The sequence below is a fragment of the Tachysurus vachellii genome, chromosome 5 (assembly GCF_030014155.1).
Source record: "Tachysurus vachellii isolate PV-2020 chromosome 5, HZAU_Pvac_v1, whole genome shotgun sequence".
Lineage (NCBI taxonomy): Eukaryota > Metazoa > Chordata > Actinopteri > Siluriformes > Bagridae > Tachysurus > Tachysurus vachellii.
Genome location: NC_083464.1, coordinates 19,555,577 through 19,572,066, shown reverse-complemented (window position 1 = coordinate 19,572,066; position 16,490 = coordinate 19,555,577). Strand labels below are relative to the sequence as shown.

Below are 16,490 nucleotides of genomic sequence, written 5' to 3'. Positions count from 1 at the left end.
TTTTGTTATTGACTTAGAAACAAAGTAAATTTAAGGCTATTAATTTATGCAGGTACTTATTTGTCTAAGTAACATTTATTTTGAATCACCTTAGTATTTTAAATGCAGAAACACAATGACAGATATTTGAAATGATAATTACAGTAGAATTTGTATCCAGGACAATATTTCAGACCAAAACTTGGCATAATAAAAGAACATCAATAGCACCAACTGAAATATATCATCAAATGTTGTGACAATCAGTGTTTTCGTTGATAAAAAGGTCCACTCTTTTATTGTCGTTCCCCTATAGGAGCTATGCAGAATTCGTAGTGGCAAAGGGACCCAGGGCCACCAGGTGGCCTCCAACAAAACCTCCTAAGAGAAAAGTGGAAACAGGAAAGTTGATTAAATTCATTCTGTCAAATAAAAAATATTATTTTAAAAGAAAATGGGGCAAATTTGAAACTCATGGTGTGACACTGTCCACAAATACTTCTTGCCAGGTCCAGCAAAACCTGAAAAACTTCAAACCTGCCCAGCAGAAGCTGAACTAGCTTAAAGTCACGATCAACAATGTGTAAAGTCACGATCAACAAATTTTCATTCAAGACATTCCCACAGAGCCCACAGAATGGAAGCCATTTGTATTTTAATACCACGTTTTGGTAAAACATATTGCACGTTTGATCTGTCCATTACAAGACCAACAAGTGAGGATAAATGAACAGAATAATAATATTATTATTATAAGGTTATTACTGAACACAACACACACACGCATCAACTGTATAGACTGCACAGACCTACACCAAATACACACACTTCCAGTATACACCCATCAACCTGTTTACAAGCTGTTTTTGCACACTTTTTGCTCTTTGCACTATATATGGCTGAAATGACAATAAAAGCTTGTTGTCTTGACTTGACTTGAGAATGGTCACCAATTACCAGATAGAGCTGTATTCAGCTCAAACAGGTCAAACACCACCACATTTACTGGACACCATGTCTCAAAACATAGCTTGAAGAAATAACGTGGTCACCAATTTAGCTGGTCAACCTGACTGTCTAGCTAAATAATAATAAAAGGGTGAATTTGCATTACTATGTCCACTTTTTGTTTTGAGCTGCCAGGTAACAGTTACCACCGTGTATGTAATAGCAGCGCATACTGATTTCTGAGAGGATTGCCTAGTTTCTCTGGCGAAAGGCTGCACGGTTACCCGCATTCAGTACAGCGTGGCCTGGCGAAACATTCTGGAGAACGCTACAGCATCCTAAACGTCGTGTTCTATAGAAATTGGCAAGCAATGTCAGATAACCAGGATACCGAGACGTTATCAGGAGAGTGCGGTGAGACACAGGTGAGCGTTTAGGAGGCTAGTCACCTTGTTATGTTTTATAAGCTAGCACTGATTAGGCTAAGCTGTTGTGTCTGTTAGCAAACAACGGCTATAGCTAGTTAGGTATCCTGTACGGTACATCTTGAAACTGTGTGACTCGTGTGGTTATCAGTTTGCACGGGTTACGGGTCTTCAAAAAAAATGTATCGTATATGAGTTTGCTGAGTTAAAACAAACTAAGGTTCGTGAGTTTAGTTTCAGATGTCAACAGGGCTGCTGCATTGCGAGTTTCCGCTGTAGTCAGACAGCACCATTTAAATCTCTGAGCCCACAGCTCTGACAAAAAAAGGCCTTGGTTTTATAGCAGGATCTTAACGTGTGACAAATCTAGTGTATCATAAATATATATAAATATCATATCATAATCATATTGTCCTGGTTCTCAATTGGTTAGCTGTATTGACAAAAGGAGAGGTCATGCATGTGATCATGCCTGTAGGGCTGGGCTGCTTGAATTTTGCAGTATTCCTACCTACAGTGTGTCTTTCAGCTGCATTGAGGTCTATTTTTGCATTAGGATTCCCCCATTCTTGCAAAAAAAAACAAACCAAAACGCTCAGATAAACACGACTGTTATTATGCTGTTTCATGCAAAAGGCCCAACAATGAATGGAAGGGAAACAGCAATCTGTAGCGATTATATCCTGAGATTATATTAATGCTACTTATAAGGCAAGAACTTAAGAAAAGACCACAGCAGAATATAATTTAGATCATCTGAAACATTTATTGATTCATTTAATAGTAGTAGATTTAGTAGATCTGGTGAGACCAAGCTTTAGTTAAATGTTAATCCACACTTTAATAGTGCAGTCTTTAAAGGTTTGTAATGTTACTGTATATTGCAGAAGTTCCTCACACTACTATGTAAGTGTTTTGTCCAATAGAGGGCAGCAAATGAATGTGACAATGACCAAAACAAGACAAACGACATGACAGCTCTGTTCCAACACTGCATATTAAAAAAAATAAAAATAGGATTTTTTTAGGAAACAATGCATACTTCATCTAACAAGGCTATGCAAGCTAATACTATGTGGAAAGTATTAAATGGAAATGAGTGTTTGTTTAGCATGTATAGTAGGCAGCTGCTAGGCAGGACTTGTTTTTCTGGCAGTAAACTACAGTCACAGTGTTTGGGCTTGTATATAGCTGCATGCATGTTATAATGGGAATTTCCACCGTTGTGTATGTTCATGTGAAATGAATCTTGAATTAAGTTATTTCTGTTTTTGTCCATGCAATATAAAGATAGAAAATAACTCTATTTGCAGGCATAAAGCTTCAGCCTACATGGTTTGTTTTTTCTACATTTGCAATGACTCATAAGTTCTTGGCAGGGTGTTTCAGATCATTCCTGACACTGGTGTGCAGATGGATTGCCTGAGCTTTACCTGTTTGTCTGGGGCGTTGCAACTAAACTAAACCTTGTGACAATGTGTTAATGTTCCTTAAAAAACAAAACAGTGCAATGTTTTGTAGGTGGTTTGATTCTATGAACTTAGTAATGTTACTAAAAAGAATATATTTTGCTATTTGTGCAAAACACAGGTTTATAGAGGCATCTTTTCTGGTGCTGTTGTTAAAAAAATTGGATCGGTCATATTTAGGGTCAGTAAGCTAGAAAGTTACTGATATGTAGTACACTGTTATAGAGATAGTGTTGTAGTTTGGACATTGACTTAATCTATCACTTGCATTGTTTGGTGCATTTTCTGGGCACACCTAGTTTCTGTTGAAATGCAACATGCACAGTCATGTAAAGTCCAAATTCATGTGACTCCTGTCAGGTTGATCAGGTTTTCTGCTAAAATAGTTCTGCATGTTTATTAAATATCTTTAGATAACAGCAATAATTTAAATGCTAAATGTATAAATAAACATTTACATATATTTCTAACATAAATTTAGACTAGGACTTTGTCTTCTTTGCCTGTCACAACTCTTTACTGCATGAAAGAGCTGTCAGTTTCAGGCATGGGCGTAGTTTCAGGCATGGGCGTGGTTCCATGTGATCAAGTTTCTTCAGCTTAGAGTACACGTGCACAAAAAGCACGTGTACGCTCTTTTTTGTTATTGTTGTTCATGGATTCATGTTCATGTGCCACGTTCTGCATTCCACCATGGTTTTGTTTTTTGTTTGTGCAGGAATTGCAGGACCCAAATTCAAATCCTGTGAGAACAGAGGAGGCCAAACTTAAAGCCAAGTATCCTAATTTGGGCCAGAAGCCAGGAGGATCAGACTTTTTGATGAAAAGACTTCAGAAAGGAGTAGGTGTCTATATGACATTAGAGATATAATTTGGCATGTTGCTTTCCTTTGTTACTTACTTTGTTCTTACTTACTAATGGGGGTTCACACATGGTAAAACTGGTAATGAAGTGTAATGTTTCTTTTTTCCTTTTCTTTTTCTTTTTTTATGTTCTTTCAGCAAAAGTACTTTGATTCAGGTGATTACAACATGGCCAAGGCAAAGATGAAGAATAAGCAACTACCAGCAGCAACTGGTCCAGAAAAGAGTATCGTCACCGGTGATCACATTCCAACTCCGCAGGACTTGCCACAAAGAAAGTCCTCCTTAGTCACAAGCAAACTGGTTGGCTAATCACTACCTCAGACCCTGACCCACGCCTTCCCAAAATTTCTCTCCTCGACTTCAGAGCTCCATTGGGGTTGTGCACTATTTGTTTTTTATTTTTTATTTTATTTTGTTTGGGTTTTTTTTAATTCACCTCTATCCCCTCTCAACAGCTCTTGCCTGATCCACCACACTGTCTCACAGACATCTGGTTTAGGGGCAATCATTTGAATCAGTTAAGGGCCAGTTAAGGTGAATGGCCCTTTTAATGCACTTTATGATCTATACACCTTCTACAGGAATGAGATCAAGCTCTTAGTTTAAAATTGTGGGGGTCACAGCCAGTTTAATCCCTTAATATTTATGAATCATACTTACAGGTTCATAGAAATTATACTTTTTGTTCTTTGGCATTAGTAGCATAAGATTGTCATAAAGCATATACATTCTGCTTAGCTATTTTGGCGACAAGTGCATGTTAGCCACGTCTGTAATTTCTCATCTCGGTCTGATGAAATTCTCAGTACTCAATAGGCTCGGGTTCGAATGTGAATAGACAAAAATGATTAAATTTGTGTCTCAAGATAATCAAAATTGCTTCAACTAAGGACCTGAACAGGCACAGAACATTATTTTTAGGACACCTGATTTGATGTGGTTTAGTCAAACCATGCAGCCTTGTACAGAAAAATGATGCGGAATAGCTCAGGCTCATAATTGTTAAGGTAATAAATGTAAGTGTACATTGATTACTTTTTCCACCAGTATGATGCACATCAGGAGTTTCCAAGGTACAATCATTCAGTCTGCGTTATTAGTGTGTGTGAAGCCGGAGACACTAACAGGATATACAGGCATATGGAAAAGCACATTAAACGTGTTAATATAAATTTGAATAATTTAATTAAGTAGGTGTATTCAGGTAAGAATTCTTCATGCAGTTCATTCTCCTGGTGTTGACATGTCTGCCATCCTATTCATGAAAGGCTAGCTTCTGATCTACAGGATAATTCTGTTTAGGCTTTGATGATGTTAATCTTAGTTTGTAATGACATCAGTACCGAACACACCCAATTCAGAAAGCTACAACTTTAGACTCCCTTTACTCTAGAAGTTTAAATCCCATTTAAATGATTTCATATTTACAAACCATTTACAGACGTGATGCAACTCTGTCAGTAACGTAAAGGAGAATCAGATTTTGCTGAAAACTATTCAGGGACTTAATATAACATACATAATCATATAACATAATCATATTCATAACCGGCATATTGAGTGGAATACTTTCTTAAAATCGTCAGTGTCTCACACCCATATGAATGACTGTGACAGATATAACAGTAAGAATTATGTCAATATGTTGGCTGGAGAACATTTTCAGGCAAAATTGAGTACGCATTTTGCGCATGATTACGTTTGAATGTTGTTTGAGTGTTTATTGTGAATAATGTATTATGTACAGTGTTGTACCATAACCTCTTTTAGCTGATCTCAAATTGTAAATAGATATACATTTATATTAATAATTGTATTTGTTTTCATAACCACATAGCTTCATTTTTCTAATGTCCACTTTACAGGTTTCCTGTTAACATTTTCATTTGTGAAGTTGTTTGCTAAACAGCTTCCTTTGCAACGTTTTCCACTTAATAATATGAAATATTTGTAAGAACCCCATAAATATATATAATTTTTCTCATTACGATACTATGAGTTCAGTTAATTAGAAAACACAATGGGTTACTGTTTAGGCATATGTAGTTGTATAAAGGTGTAGATGATGAAACTTTCCCAAGTTGTGTATATTTGTATAATAATGACACAAGTACCTTTATTCTAATATTTTGTCAGGTATTTTGTTTGAATTCTATAAGAGATAGCCAGGAAAGGCTCTTTAGGAAATACTGCTTTAAAAACAAGGAGAGAGCTATGGGGCTGGGTAATGAGATTCATGCAAATATTTCATTTTGCATTAAAAGGTCAACTCACCACAGCTTTAATATGAACTGCCCCATACACTGCTTGAACATTTTGGAGTTCCAAAAACTAATGTTTACTGTGTGTATCTGTGTACTTAGTGCTGTACGTGCACAGACAGACATGCATGCACCTTACCTTAATGTATTTATGGTTTAAGAAGACTACTGTGGAAATGGCTTTGAGAAATGATAAATATGCAGGAAAAAGCTTTTGAGCTTTGTCCTGGACTGTAATGATCTTAAGATCTGTTCAAGATCTAAAAGATGGAAAAGGCTTAAGATTATTGTCTGGAATAAAGTTTTGCATTGAAATGGTGTGGATATCTCATTTAAATATGCTTAGTGCTAGATGGGAAAGAGTCTAAGAAAGAGTTCTTAGAAAACAATGCACATATTTAGACACAGACAGAATAAAGTGGCAAATGGTCAGTGAATTTTTCTTTTGCACTTAAAACAGAATTCAGAAAAAAAAATTTGGATTCCATGCAAAAATGTAAAAACAAATAAGTTAGTTACTTTGTAAGTAACATTGCAATAGTGCTAATGTTTTGATTCTCAGAAGCTTTGTAACAAAAGAATTTCTGAATGCAATGATAACACGTATTTTTGGTGTGTCTCTTGCTTGTGCTCCCAGAGCATTGATGTTAGGTTTATTAATGATTTGTTTTCTGGGTAAATGATCTGCAACAAGAAGAGAAAGGCCAGCACACCGTGGCGGTGCACACAGAGACACACACACACCTCAGCTTGACCCTGGGGTATCAATGCACTGCATGCTGCAGTCTTTTCTCTGTCCCAACACCTTTTTGTGAAGCGTAAAGAGAAACGTATGGTAAAGTTATGTAGCTTGTATACAACAGAGTAGATGCGTGTGGGTGTCACTAGGGGGCGCACACATGTCATGGCCTGTCGAAAGGTTGCGTCTGCATCCGGATGTGAAGTTTTAGAAAACAAACTCATGGAAAACAAAATTACAGGATTCCCAAAAGTCCCCAAATAGAAGGGAAATTAACCTTTTTTTTTTTTTTTTTTACTATATTTACAAAACATCCTCTACACAATTGCAATTTCTTTGCACACACACACACACACACACACACGCAAGCTTTGGTTTTCAGTTTAAGTGTCGTGTGAAACGTGTGTATAGTGTTTCCTTCGCAACCATGCGACCGACAGCTTCCAAATCCGGTCATGAAAATGACTTCAATACGTTCTGCTTAAAGCTCATTTAAAAATATTTAACCTCGTATAAAGTATGTTTTCAAATTATATAACATATAAATACATAAAATATGTGGAAGTGGTAGTTCAGTGGTTAAGATGTGAGTTTTGGGTCTTGAGCAATGCCCTTAACCCTAAATTACACTTTTTGTAATGGAAAATGTAAAATTGTTCACTACTCTTGTGTGTGGAGACTTTTGGGACACACACTATAAATTACTCAACATTTCACACACACTCATACCATTAGAAGACAACATAAACAGTGGCATACTGTGACCTATATAATAGCTGATAGGTTCCCAATCCTGGTCCTGCACATTTTACTGTTTTGTCAGGACCCGACAAAGCTGGTTAATCAGCTCATTAACATTTACGGCATTTAGCAGACACCCTTATCCAGAGTGACTACTTTAATGTATACATCTGAGCAATTGAGGGCCTTGCTCAAGGGCCCAGCAGTGGAACCTTGGTGGACCTGGGATTTGAACCCATGACCTTCTGATCAACACCTTAACAACTAGGCCACCATATCCCCACTATTTCAAATTATACAACTGAAAACCTGAGGGTTAAGGGTCTCAATGGCCCAGAACTTGGGATTTGAACTCATGACCTTCCGATCAGTAGTCGAACACTTTAACCACTAAGCGAAATTTTGTGCCCACTCCCCAGGACTTGTACGACACAAGAACCAGAAACCGGGCAGGAAAAATCACTACTGACCCTGCACACCCTGGACACAACCTCTTTCAGATTCTCCCTTCTGGCTGGCACTACAGAACTTTCATTTCCAAAACTGCCAGACACAGGAACAGTTTCTTTCCCCAGGCCCCTTATCACCATAATGAACAACTCACCATCATTATATTCCCTGCTTTATATCTATAAGTACTGCATTATCAGAACTGCCAGTCATCACATCATCCGTATATGTTACACACTACTGCTGCTGTATATTGTACAAAACAAAATATTACACAATACTGTTATTTGCACTGTCATGCACCTCTCACACTTGATGTACATGACTGATCTGTCATATATTCTGTATTCCTATTTAATACTCATACTGTCTGTATTGCCTCACATCATCTGTATTCTCTCACATAGTCTGTATTGTCTCATATAGTCTGTATTGTCTTGTCTTGTATAGTCCAAGCTACATGTATAGTGTTATTTATATCTGTACTTTTGAGGGTCACAAACTGCTGGAACCAGATTCCTTGTGTGTGAACGCACTTGGCCAATAAACCTCATTCTGATTCTGATGAAGTGCCAGAGCAGGAAAAACATAAATGTTCATGACAAGGATACTCGAGCAACATGGCGGTCAAGATATTAATTCATTATTTAGATTTGAATAATAATATTTTTTATTGCAAGGTCTTATGATATTATATACGGCCTGTGGTTTCACATGCGACAAGTGCGTGTTTGACGAGTTTAACGTGACACACGCTTGTTGATACGTACAGCCAGTTCTTACTTCCGCATGGTGCCGTGTGCAGCATTTAGCCACTCCTGCTTGCGTGAAAGAATAAAAGTGCTTGCAGCTCTGAAGCGTTTTCGCCTTCGCGTACTTGAAAGCCCGTGTTAAACACGACAGTTTAGAGGCAAAAATGTAACTATTATCGGGACGTTTTCTTACAATTCTTTTCAAAAGTCGCTTTAATATGTGCGTACCTATTCTTAAATGTGGAAACCTCGCTACAATGATTGGTTCAGAAGATTTGGTTCAAACCGTGTCTAATGTTACATCTGGGTACAAAGAACAAAAGCCCGTCGCTGTCGTTAGACCGACACTGAATTTAGGGATTTCTACAGAAAACCAGCGCGGTTTGCCCGATGGTTCTTTACCAACTTCTCCCGAGTTTGACTCCGACCAAGTTCCAGGCGTCGGCTGCTTCCTGGAACATAACACACAAGAGATCATCGAGGATTTCTTACAACTAATCACTTCACCTTCTCGCTTTTGTGGACGTCATAATAAGGTTCTACAGACTATGAAACGTGTTGTAGACAATCTGCTGGTCAAGCACGATATCGTATATAAAGGTAATGTTTAAAGTTTGTCGAGAAAAATTTAGTTTCTTCCTGATATGGCAAGGTCACAGGACTCATAGGGACTTTTTTTTTTCTCAGCTAGCTTGTTTTGCTTATTTAAATTTAGTTCCTCTACGCACTCTGATTACACACACGTTTGATAGATAGATTTATTTGTATATTAGAATTTCCTTGTCAATTATTATCCAGGTTATGTTTCTAAACCCAGATATAAATGAATTGTATAATTTTGTTTTAATGGTAGCTTTGTTCTTGCTGCCAGCATATTATGTATATGTACTGTATTCTATTTATAAAGTTGTCTTACATTTAATTCTAATGACTTGTGTTTTTATATGACCCAGGTATGCTTGTAAAACTGAATTTGAACAAGCGAGGACATGACATGAGTGTGATTAGTTCAGTGGCCAAGGAGCTTTTCAGTGATGGCATCACAAACTGGGGTCGCATTGCCAGCCTACTCGCTTTTGGTGCAGTTGTGGCTCGGTATGAGAAGGAATCTGGACGAGGGGACTGTGTAAGCCTTGTGGCGGAAGAGCTCTCGTCCTTTCTCATGCATGATCAAAAGGAGTGGCTTCTGAAAAATAACTCATGGGTGAGTTGGCTATACACACACAGTTTCAATCATGTAGAAATGTGCGTAAATGATAAAAGGCCATTGTCCTTCCTAGTACACCCATTTAAGCTCTGGATATTCTTGCACACACACTCACTTTGTTGGAATGCAGCCGCCTGGGTGGTACAATTGTGTAACTAAACAGACACCCTTTCATTTCCGCTTTTTTTTTTTTTTTGGGCTTGGGACTTATGAATAATGTTTTTTTCCCCTCCCCATTCAGGATGGCTTTGAAGAGTTTTTTCACATTCCTGATGCTGAATCTTCTGTGAGGACCGCGTTAACAACCTTTGTTACTGTGGCAGGAATTGGAGCTGTTCTTGCATATATGACAAGATAAGTTCCACTGGACTGGCTGACTTTGGACTTTGGTTTAAAGCAGTAAAAAGACATTAACAGTCTACTATCAAGAATTCCATCCAAAAACCTGGATTGTATAAAATTTGATTGCCATTTTATTCATGAAGAATTTATTTTTTTTATTAAAATTATTCTTAAAACACTATTTGATCTCACAAAACATATTTTTGCCCAGGCAAGATTTTCTGTTCCTTTTTTTCTTTTTCACTTTATTGTTAACTATCAAATGGAGTACAAACCATTTTTTCAAGACAACATTTATTATTTACAAATATGTTTTGGAGCACAATTGTGGTACTGTGACTATATGGAGCTATTTTCTCAGGCCATAGTTCTTGTTTAACCTGAAGAATATGCTGAAGGTGCTTGCTACATATAACTACACAGTTTAAGTTTGCTTGGCCTAGGTAGATTTTCACTCTGTAGAAACAATTTGGTGCCATTATTTGCTTGGAGATTGGGTTTTAGGGAGGCCTGCGTTCTACTCACAGGACATTACAGAATATTCATACTTCAGGACATTCTGACACTTTAACCAAATTCATTCATTTCTTTTTTGTTTTCGTATTAAATTGAAATTGTAGCAAAGCGCACACAGAGGTAGTTATTTTTCTTCAGCACGTTCATCCAGTTATCTTCTGTTCTCACATTAAAATGGACTTCTTGCAGATAGTGAACAAGCAATAAATCTGTTGTAATTTTTCAACTATAATTTTACACTTGTCTGATTTCTGAGTTGTCCTATAAACTTATTTTTTCTAAATATATTTTTTAGGTTTTAAAAACCCTCAGGCGTGTTTGTTGCATCAGAAAGTCCCGTATATGGAACATCAGGACTTGCTCATAGACCAATTTTCATAAATAACCATTACTCAATAAAAAGTCTCAGGCTAACCAGCTGACCAAAACTGTGGTACTACAAAACTAAGAAAGTTAATTCTTGTGTGGGTTTTTAAACTACAGATTTGTGTAATCAAGCTCTTTATGATTACCACATTTAAAGAAAACATTTATTTCCTCCTTCTCAAGTTGAAGCCAGAAAGCTAGACTGGTTAGGCAGTATTAAAGTCTGGCATTAGAAGGAAGGAAAGGTGTATTGTAGTGTAGTATTTCAGTATAATGTTTGCATTACTCTGCCATGTTACTCATGCTACACTCAGGGGATGAAAAGCTATTATTACATTGTGGCAAATGAGCACACTAGGGCATTAGGAGCCATCCTACTCTCAAATGTTCACCAATCACCAACAGGTAACCTTGGTGAAAGCTGAGCACCCAGCTGCTTTAGTTCATTCAGTCTTAATATACATTTATAACCAGAACAGCATCCAGCATTCTTCAGTAATGGTGTTCTTTACCTAGTACTAAAAGAATACATGTCACCCAAATTCACACAGATTTTATCCACTATCCCATATTATCGAATGTGTTTGTAAATGGCATATATTAACTCTGTTATTTAATATGTTTGCAAAAGAACATGGGGTATAATAGTGGAGTTTTGAAATAACATAGTTTTGGACTATGCCTACAGGGACTATGCTGGTGGAAGCATAGCTGAAGTCAGTTAAATGAAATGTTTGGGCGGTATAGCAATTATCACCGTTCATGTGAAACTCGTAATCTAAGTTATTTACATTTTTGCTTTCCTGAACCTCTGGCTGTTATAGTGGAATGTGGCTTTAGCACATGTTTTTAAGTTTCACTTCCTGACATGCCAATCATGCAGTTTAAGATTTAGATAACAAGCTTGAATTAACACTATATGTATACATATTTAGTATAAAAGATATACAATTACACTATCTATATATAGTGTTTTATATATATATATATATATATATATATATATATATATATATATATATATATATATATATATATCTTAAATAACTTAAAGAATAGAAAGAAATGTTACTGTTTACACTATAAAATTACTAAGCCAGCATTAGCAAGTAGCCTAAGTAATTGTTAATATTATACAAGGTATTGTACTGAATGCTCAAGGTTTAAAATTAATTTTCCTGTTTCCCGGTTTTGCCTTCAGTCATTTTGTGTCTAGTCTCTCCTAATTGGCTAAATGCAGTGTGGCAGGTGCACAATTTGCATAAATTTGGGCTCTACTCAACATTTTCCACCACACAGCTAGTCAGACATCACCACTGGAATGAACAGGAGGAGGACCAATTCAATTCAAGTTTATTTGTATAGTTCTTTTTACAAAAGAACTATTGTTTAGTTCTTTTCTCTTTTTACAAAGGGGAACCCATCCTCATATGGGTGACACTGGAGGGTGTGATTATAAGTATACAGTCAACAAATGTTGTATTGGTGTAAGGATCACATGGAGTTCAGATCTCCTCTTTAGTATTAGAGAGCAACTGGAGCTGGTAGATCTGTAGGTGTCTCAGGATTCTCACAGAGTCGGCCTCATCTCAGTGGAGGTCCAAAATCTTCATCGCCCAGAAGACGATCGGAGCTGGTACAATGTCTGGATGCCTCAGGATGGGTAGAAAGAGAGAAGCAGTGGAGAGGGATTAACATATCTGCTGTTCATAAAATGTGCAAGTCTGATGTAATAGTGCACACTATTAAGGGATGTATTATGTGTAAGCCTGACTAAAGAGATGAGTTTTTAATCTACATTTGAAATGAGAAAGTGAGTCTGAGTTCCGAACACTATCAGGAAGACTATTCCAGAGTTTGGAAGCTAAATAAGAAAACGCTCTACCACCTTTAGTAGACTTAGATATTCTGGGAACAACCAGAAATCCTGAGTTTTGTGATCTCAGAGAGCGCGAAGGACTGTAACGTGTTAGAAGACTAGTTAGATACATGGGAGCTAAACCGTTAAGAGCCTTGTATGTTAGTAGCAGCAGTTTGTAATCAATTCTAAACTTAACAGGTAGCCAGTGTAGAGATGATAAAATTGGGGATATATGGTAATATATACTGTATAAGAAATGTCCTAGTGAGAACTCTGGCAGCTGCATTTTGGACTAACTGTAGCCTATTTATTAAAGATGCAGGACAACCACCTAGTAACGCATTACAATAGTCCAGTCTAGAGGTCACGCAGAGACAGAGAACATACATTTGACACATAAAATAATGACGTTATTTTTCAGAAGATACTAGATTCAGATTTGTCAGCACACGCTCAGCAGACAAGTAACAACGTTTCAAGTCAGACCTGACTAGGAACAAAGTCCATTTTTAGACTCTGCTTAAGATTCACCCTCACTTTAATGGATAATCTTAACTGGATAATTTTAATGTTAATGAAATCCTGGGCTCATCTCAGGACTCCAACTCACAACAAGAAGAACTATAGTCTGAAACTGAGCATCCTTTCCACATACTTAGTCCTGTCTCTCTTTACACTTCCACACCTGTAAACTTTAATGATTTATGTTTCCACTATCTGGTGTCACCCAGAAGAAATGGGTTTCTTTTTCAGTCTGGTTCCTCTCAACGTTCCATCTTCATGTCATCACAAGGAGTTTTTTCCTTGCCAATATCATTTGTTGCTTGCTTACTGGGATTAAACGCTACATCCCTTTTTTAAAGTTGCCTTGTGACTCTCCATTATCAAAAGCATTATAGGTGAAATTGGGTTGAAGTGACAGGAATTGATGTCACTTTAGTCATTGTTTCTATTGTAAGATTATCCAGTAGTCGTGTCATGGAAGCTTCTGCCATCCATGCTATTATAATTTTTCTTGGTTAAAGTCATTTAGATATTTTCCTAGACCTGTCAAGGGTTTTTAGACACAGAACGGATTATAATAGGATGTAAATTGCACCTGCGGGAAGGCATGTGGTCTTAGGTTTCTACTTAGTCATTCAGCTTTTTCCTTAATTTATCACCCATCTGTAGCTAGTTCCTGTCTTCGGTTTCCAAAGGCTTCAAACACCTGCATGAATTAGTTTTATAAGACATGCAAATATTTTATTACAGATGACTAAATACTTCCACCACCTACAAACTATAAACTGCTTTTACAGTTTATTTTCATAATTAAAAATGTTAGTGTTTAAAATTAAATTTGTGTGAAATATAGATGTGTATTCTGTAATGGCTATTCAGGACTAGCACTATACCACGATAAGCAAGTTAGCTATAATTCCTAATATATAGTACTAAGGTCTATGAAAAATAGACCTTAGTTTTTTTTTATATACTTTTACATAATTTCTTAGAATTTTTAACGGTGAAACAAAGAAAAATGTAATACTAGTATTCCTATATGTGTAGAAATGGTGGATGCCTCATAATGGTGGAGTCATAATCAGTGCCTCCATCTATTTTAGGTTGAATTCAGGCTTATTAGAATAACCTTGGAGGTAAAGTAGTGTATATTTACTAACATTAGATGGCCCTGGTTTGTGCAACTTCTTTTTTTGTGTTAATCACAGATAGCTGAGCTACATGGTAGTTAATCATATTACAAAGCATAGCTGACATCAAAAGAAAAACCCACTACCTTTGAATAGGAAGAAACTGAGAGTCTTGGTAACATTAGCAGGGACAGGTAAACAACTTTGGTCAACAAAGTTAAAAGACTATAGAATAGAACATATCCAAAAACCCCATCAATCATTCTAATCCATGTGATCCATTATGAGTGTGTTTTTACTTTCGATTCTGCTTTCTCTTGAACTTTCCATTCATTGTTTTTTTTTTTTTGCTTGGCTCATTAGGAAACTAAATCATCAACGTCAATACTTAAAAGTCCTATACACACAATACAATTGAATTGATACATGACACTTTAGTTGCTGTTCATACTCAACCATTGACCAGCTGAAAAGTGTTTTTGATTGTAGCTACAAAATATGTACGTGGCTCTGTAATTGGGTCATGGATGTAGCTTCATCAACGTCCCAATAATAATCCCTTTTACAGCTATTTAAATATTTTCCTGCAACTATACCAATAAATACAACATAATGCTACTGACTGGAGTGGGCAGTTTCACTCCAGACAAATTGAGGGCTTCATCATTATCACATGATGTTTCAGTGATGCCATATAAATTGTTTGCTGATCACAAGACATATGGTTTCTGAGTCACCATCTCAGGTGATGGACGCCAAGTTGGAAATAGTCTAGCACTGACAAAAATGCAGTTCGTTCCTCTTGTGTCAGTCCCTGATTGAACACTCATCCACAATGTAAAGAATGTTAAAGAATGTAAATTTTTTCTTTATCTTGTGATCTTGAGAAGAATCTGTCTGTGATAAAGACAACGGCTCTAAAAATTGAAAATACTTACAGCCTTTGTGGAGTTCTGTTCCTAAAGAAATAACTTGTCAGGAATGTCAGGACATTCCTAAAGAAATAACTTGGTACAGATATGTAATTAGATGAATATAATTATGAGGTTTTATGGAACCAAGTAAAACATGACATTTATTTTGTAACACCATATGCAGTAAACTATTTAGTCATGAAAATGTTTATGAAAAAATGTTATGGAAACTATGGTCAGATTAAGTGACCAGATTTATTGTATTACTTTATTATTCTAAAACACTACATCTTTAAACATTAAATATGAATATTTATGGTCCAAATTTTCCTACACATTTAACATTAAGAATATGTTTCAGCCTACAACTAACATTGGATCTAAAAAAACTGCACATTAGCTCTGATCCCCCACAGGTCTTGCATTCCCAGTCTGAGACCTCAGAGTGTTATGGATGTTTTTGTTTGTTCAGATGTGCTATGTCTCTAGTTACAGGCTCATCCACAGAGCCTAATGAGGATTACCTGAGGAAGACACATACATGACCTTGTCTGCTGCTTGCTCCAGCACCTGCTGTGGTTACCTGAGCCAGAAAAGACGTTTAATAAAAACAGGTGGAGTACAGGTGACAACTAATATACTGCTCTTAAAACCACACTGTATAGTGACAATCAGGATAAAGGGGCTATATCTCTTCTAAGATTATTGTAGTTTCTATCCTAGACATGTGAATTTTGGATATAATCAGAGAAAGAAGATATTAAACAGACCTGAAGAACAGGCTGTCTGGACTTGTTTGTCTCTTTTCACCTCAAGATGCAGATACAGTTATGTGCTTCCTCTCAGGTTGCTCTGGTTTTTGAAACTATTATGCAATGAGAAGCATCTTGAAATTCTAAAATTGAGCAAGCGCTCTAAATGCATGTCTGTGTTTAGTTAGGAAGTTACAATATAGACTTGTCTTTTGTAAGAACTGCAATGAATAAATAAGTATATACTAAGGATAACCTATTAACTAG

General features: G+C 36.6%; 2 protein-coding genes across 2 annotated transcripts; both read left to right on the top strand.

Annotated features, from left to right (window-relative positions):
• Window positions 1–1,160: 1,160 nt before the first annotated feature.
• Window positions 1,161–6,264, top strand: ensab (endosulfine alpha b). The gene is made up of 3 exons (XM_060870244.1): window positions 1,161–1,352; window positions 3,540–3,662; window positions 3,824–6,264. The coding sequence occupies exons 1-3, from the start codon at window positions 1,299–1,301 to the stop codon at window positions 3,995–3,997; spliced, it is 351 nt and encodes a 116-aa protein (XP_060726227.1). The 5' UTR covers window positions 1,161–1,298; the 3' UTR covers window positions 3,998–6,264.
• A 2,471-nt stretch (window positions 6,265–8,735) lies between these two features.
• On the top strand, window positions 8,736–10,928 carry mcl1b (MCL1 apoptosis regulator, BCL2 family member b). Its single transcript, XM_060870243.1, has 3 exons — window positions 8,736–9,231; window positions 9,585–9,835; window positions 10,080–10,928. Exons 1-3 carry the CDS (start codon window positions 8,850–8,852, stop codon window positions 10,194–10,196), a joined length of 750 nt encoding a protein of 249 aa, XP_060726226.1. The 5' UTR covers window positions 8,736–8,849; the 3' UTR covers window positions 10,197–10,928.
• The last annotated feature ends 5,562 nt before the right edge of the window (window positions 10,929–16,490 follow it).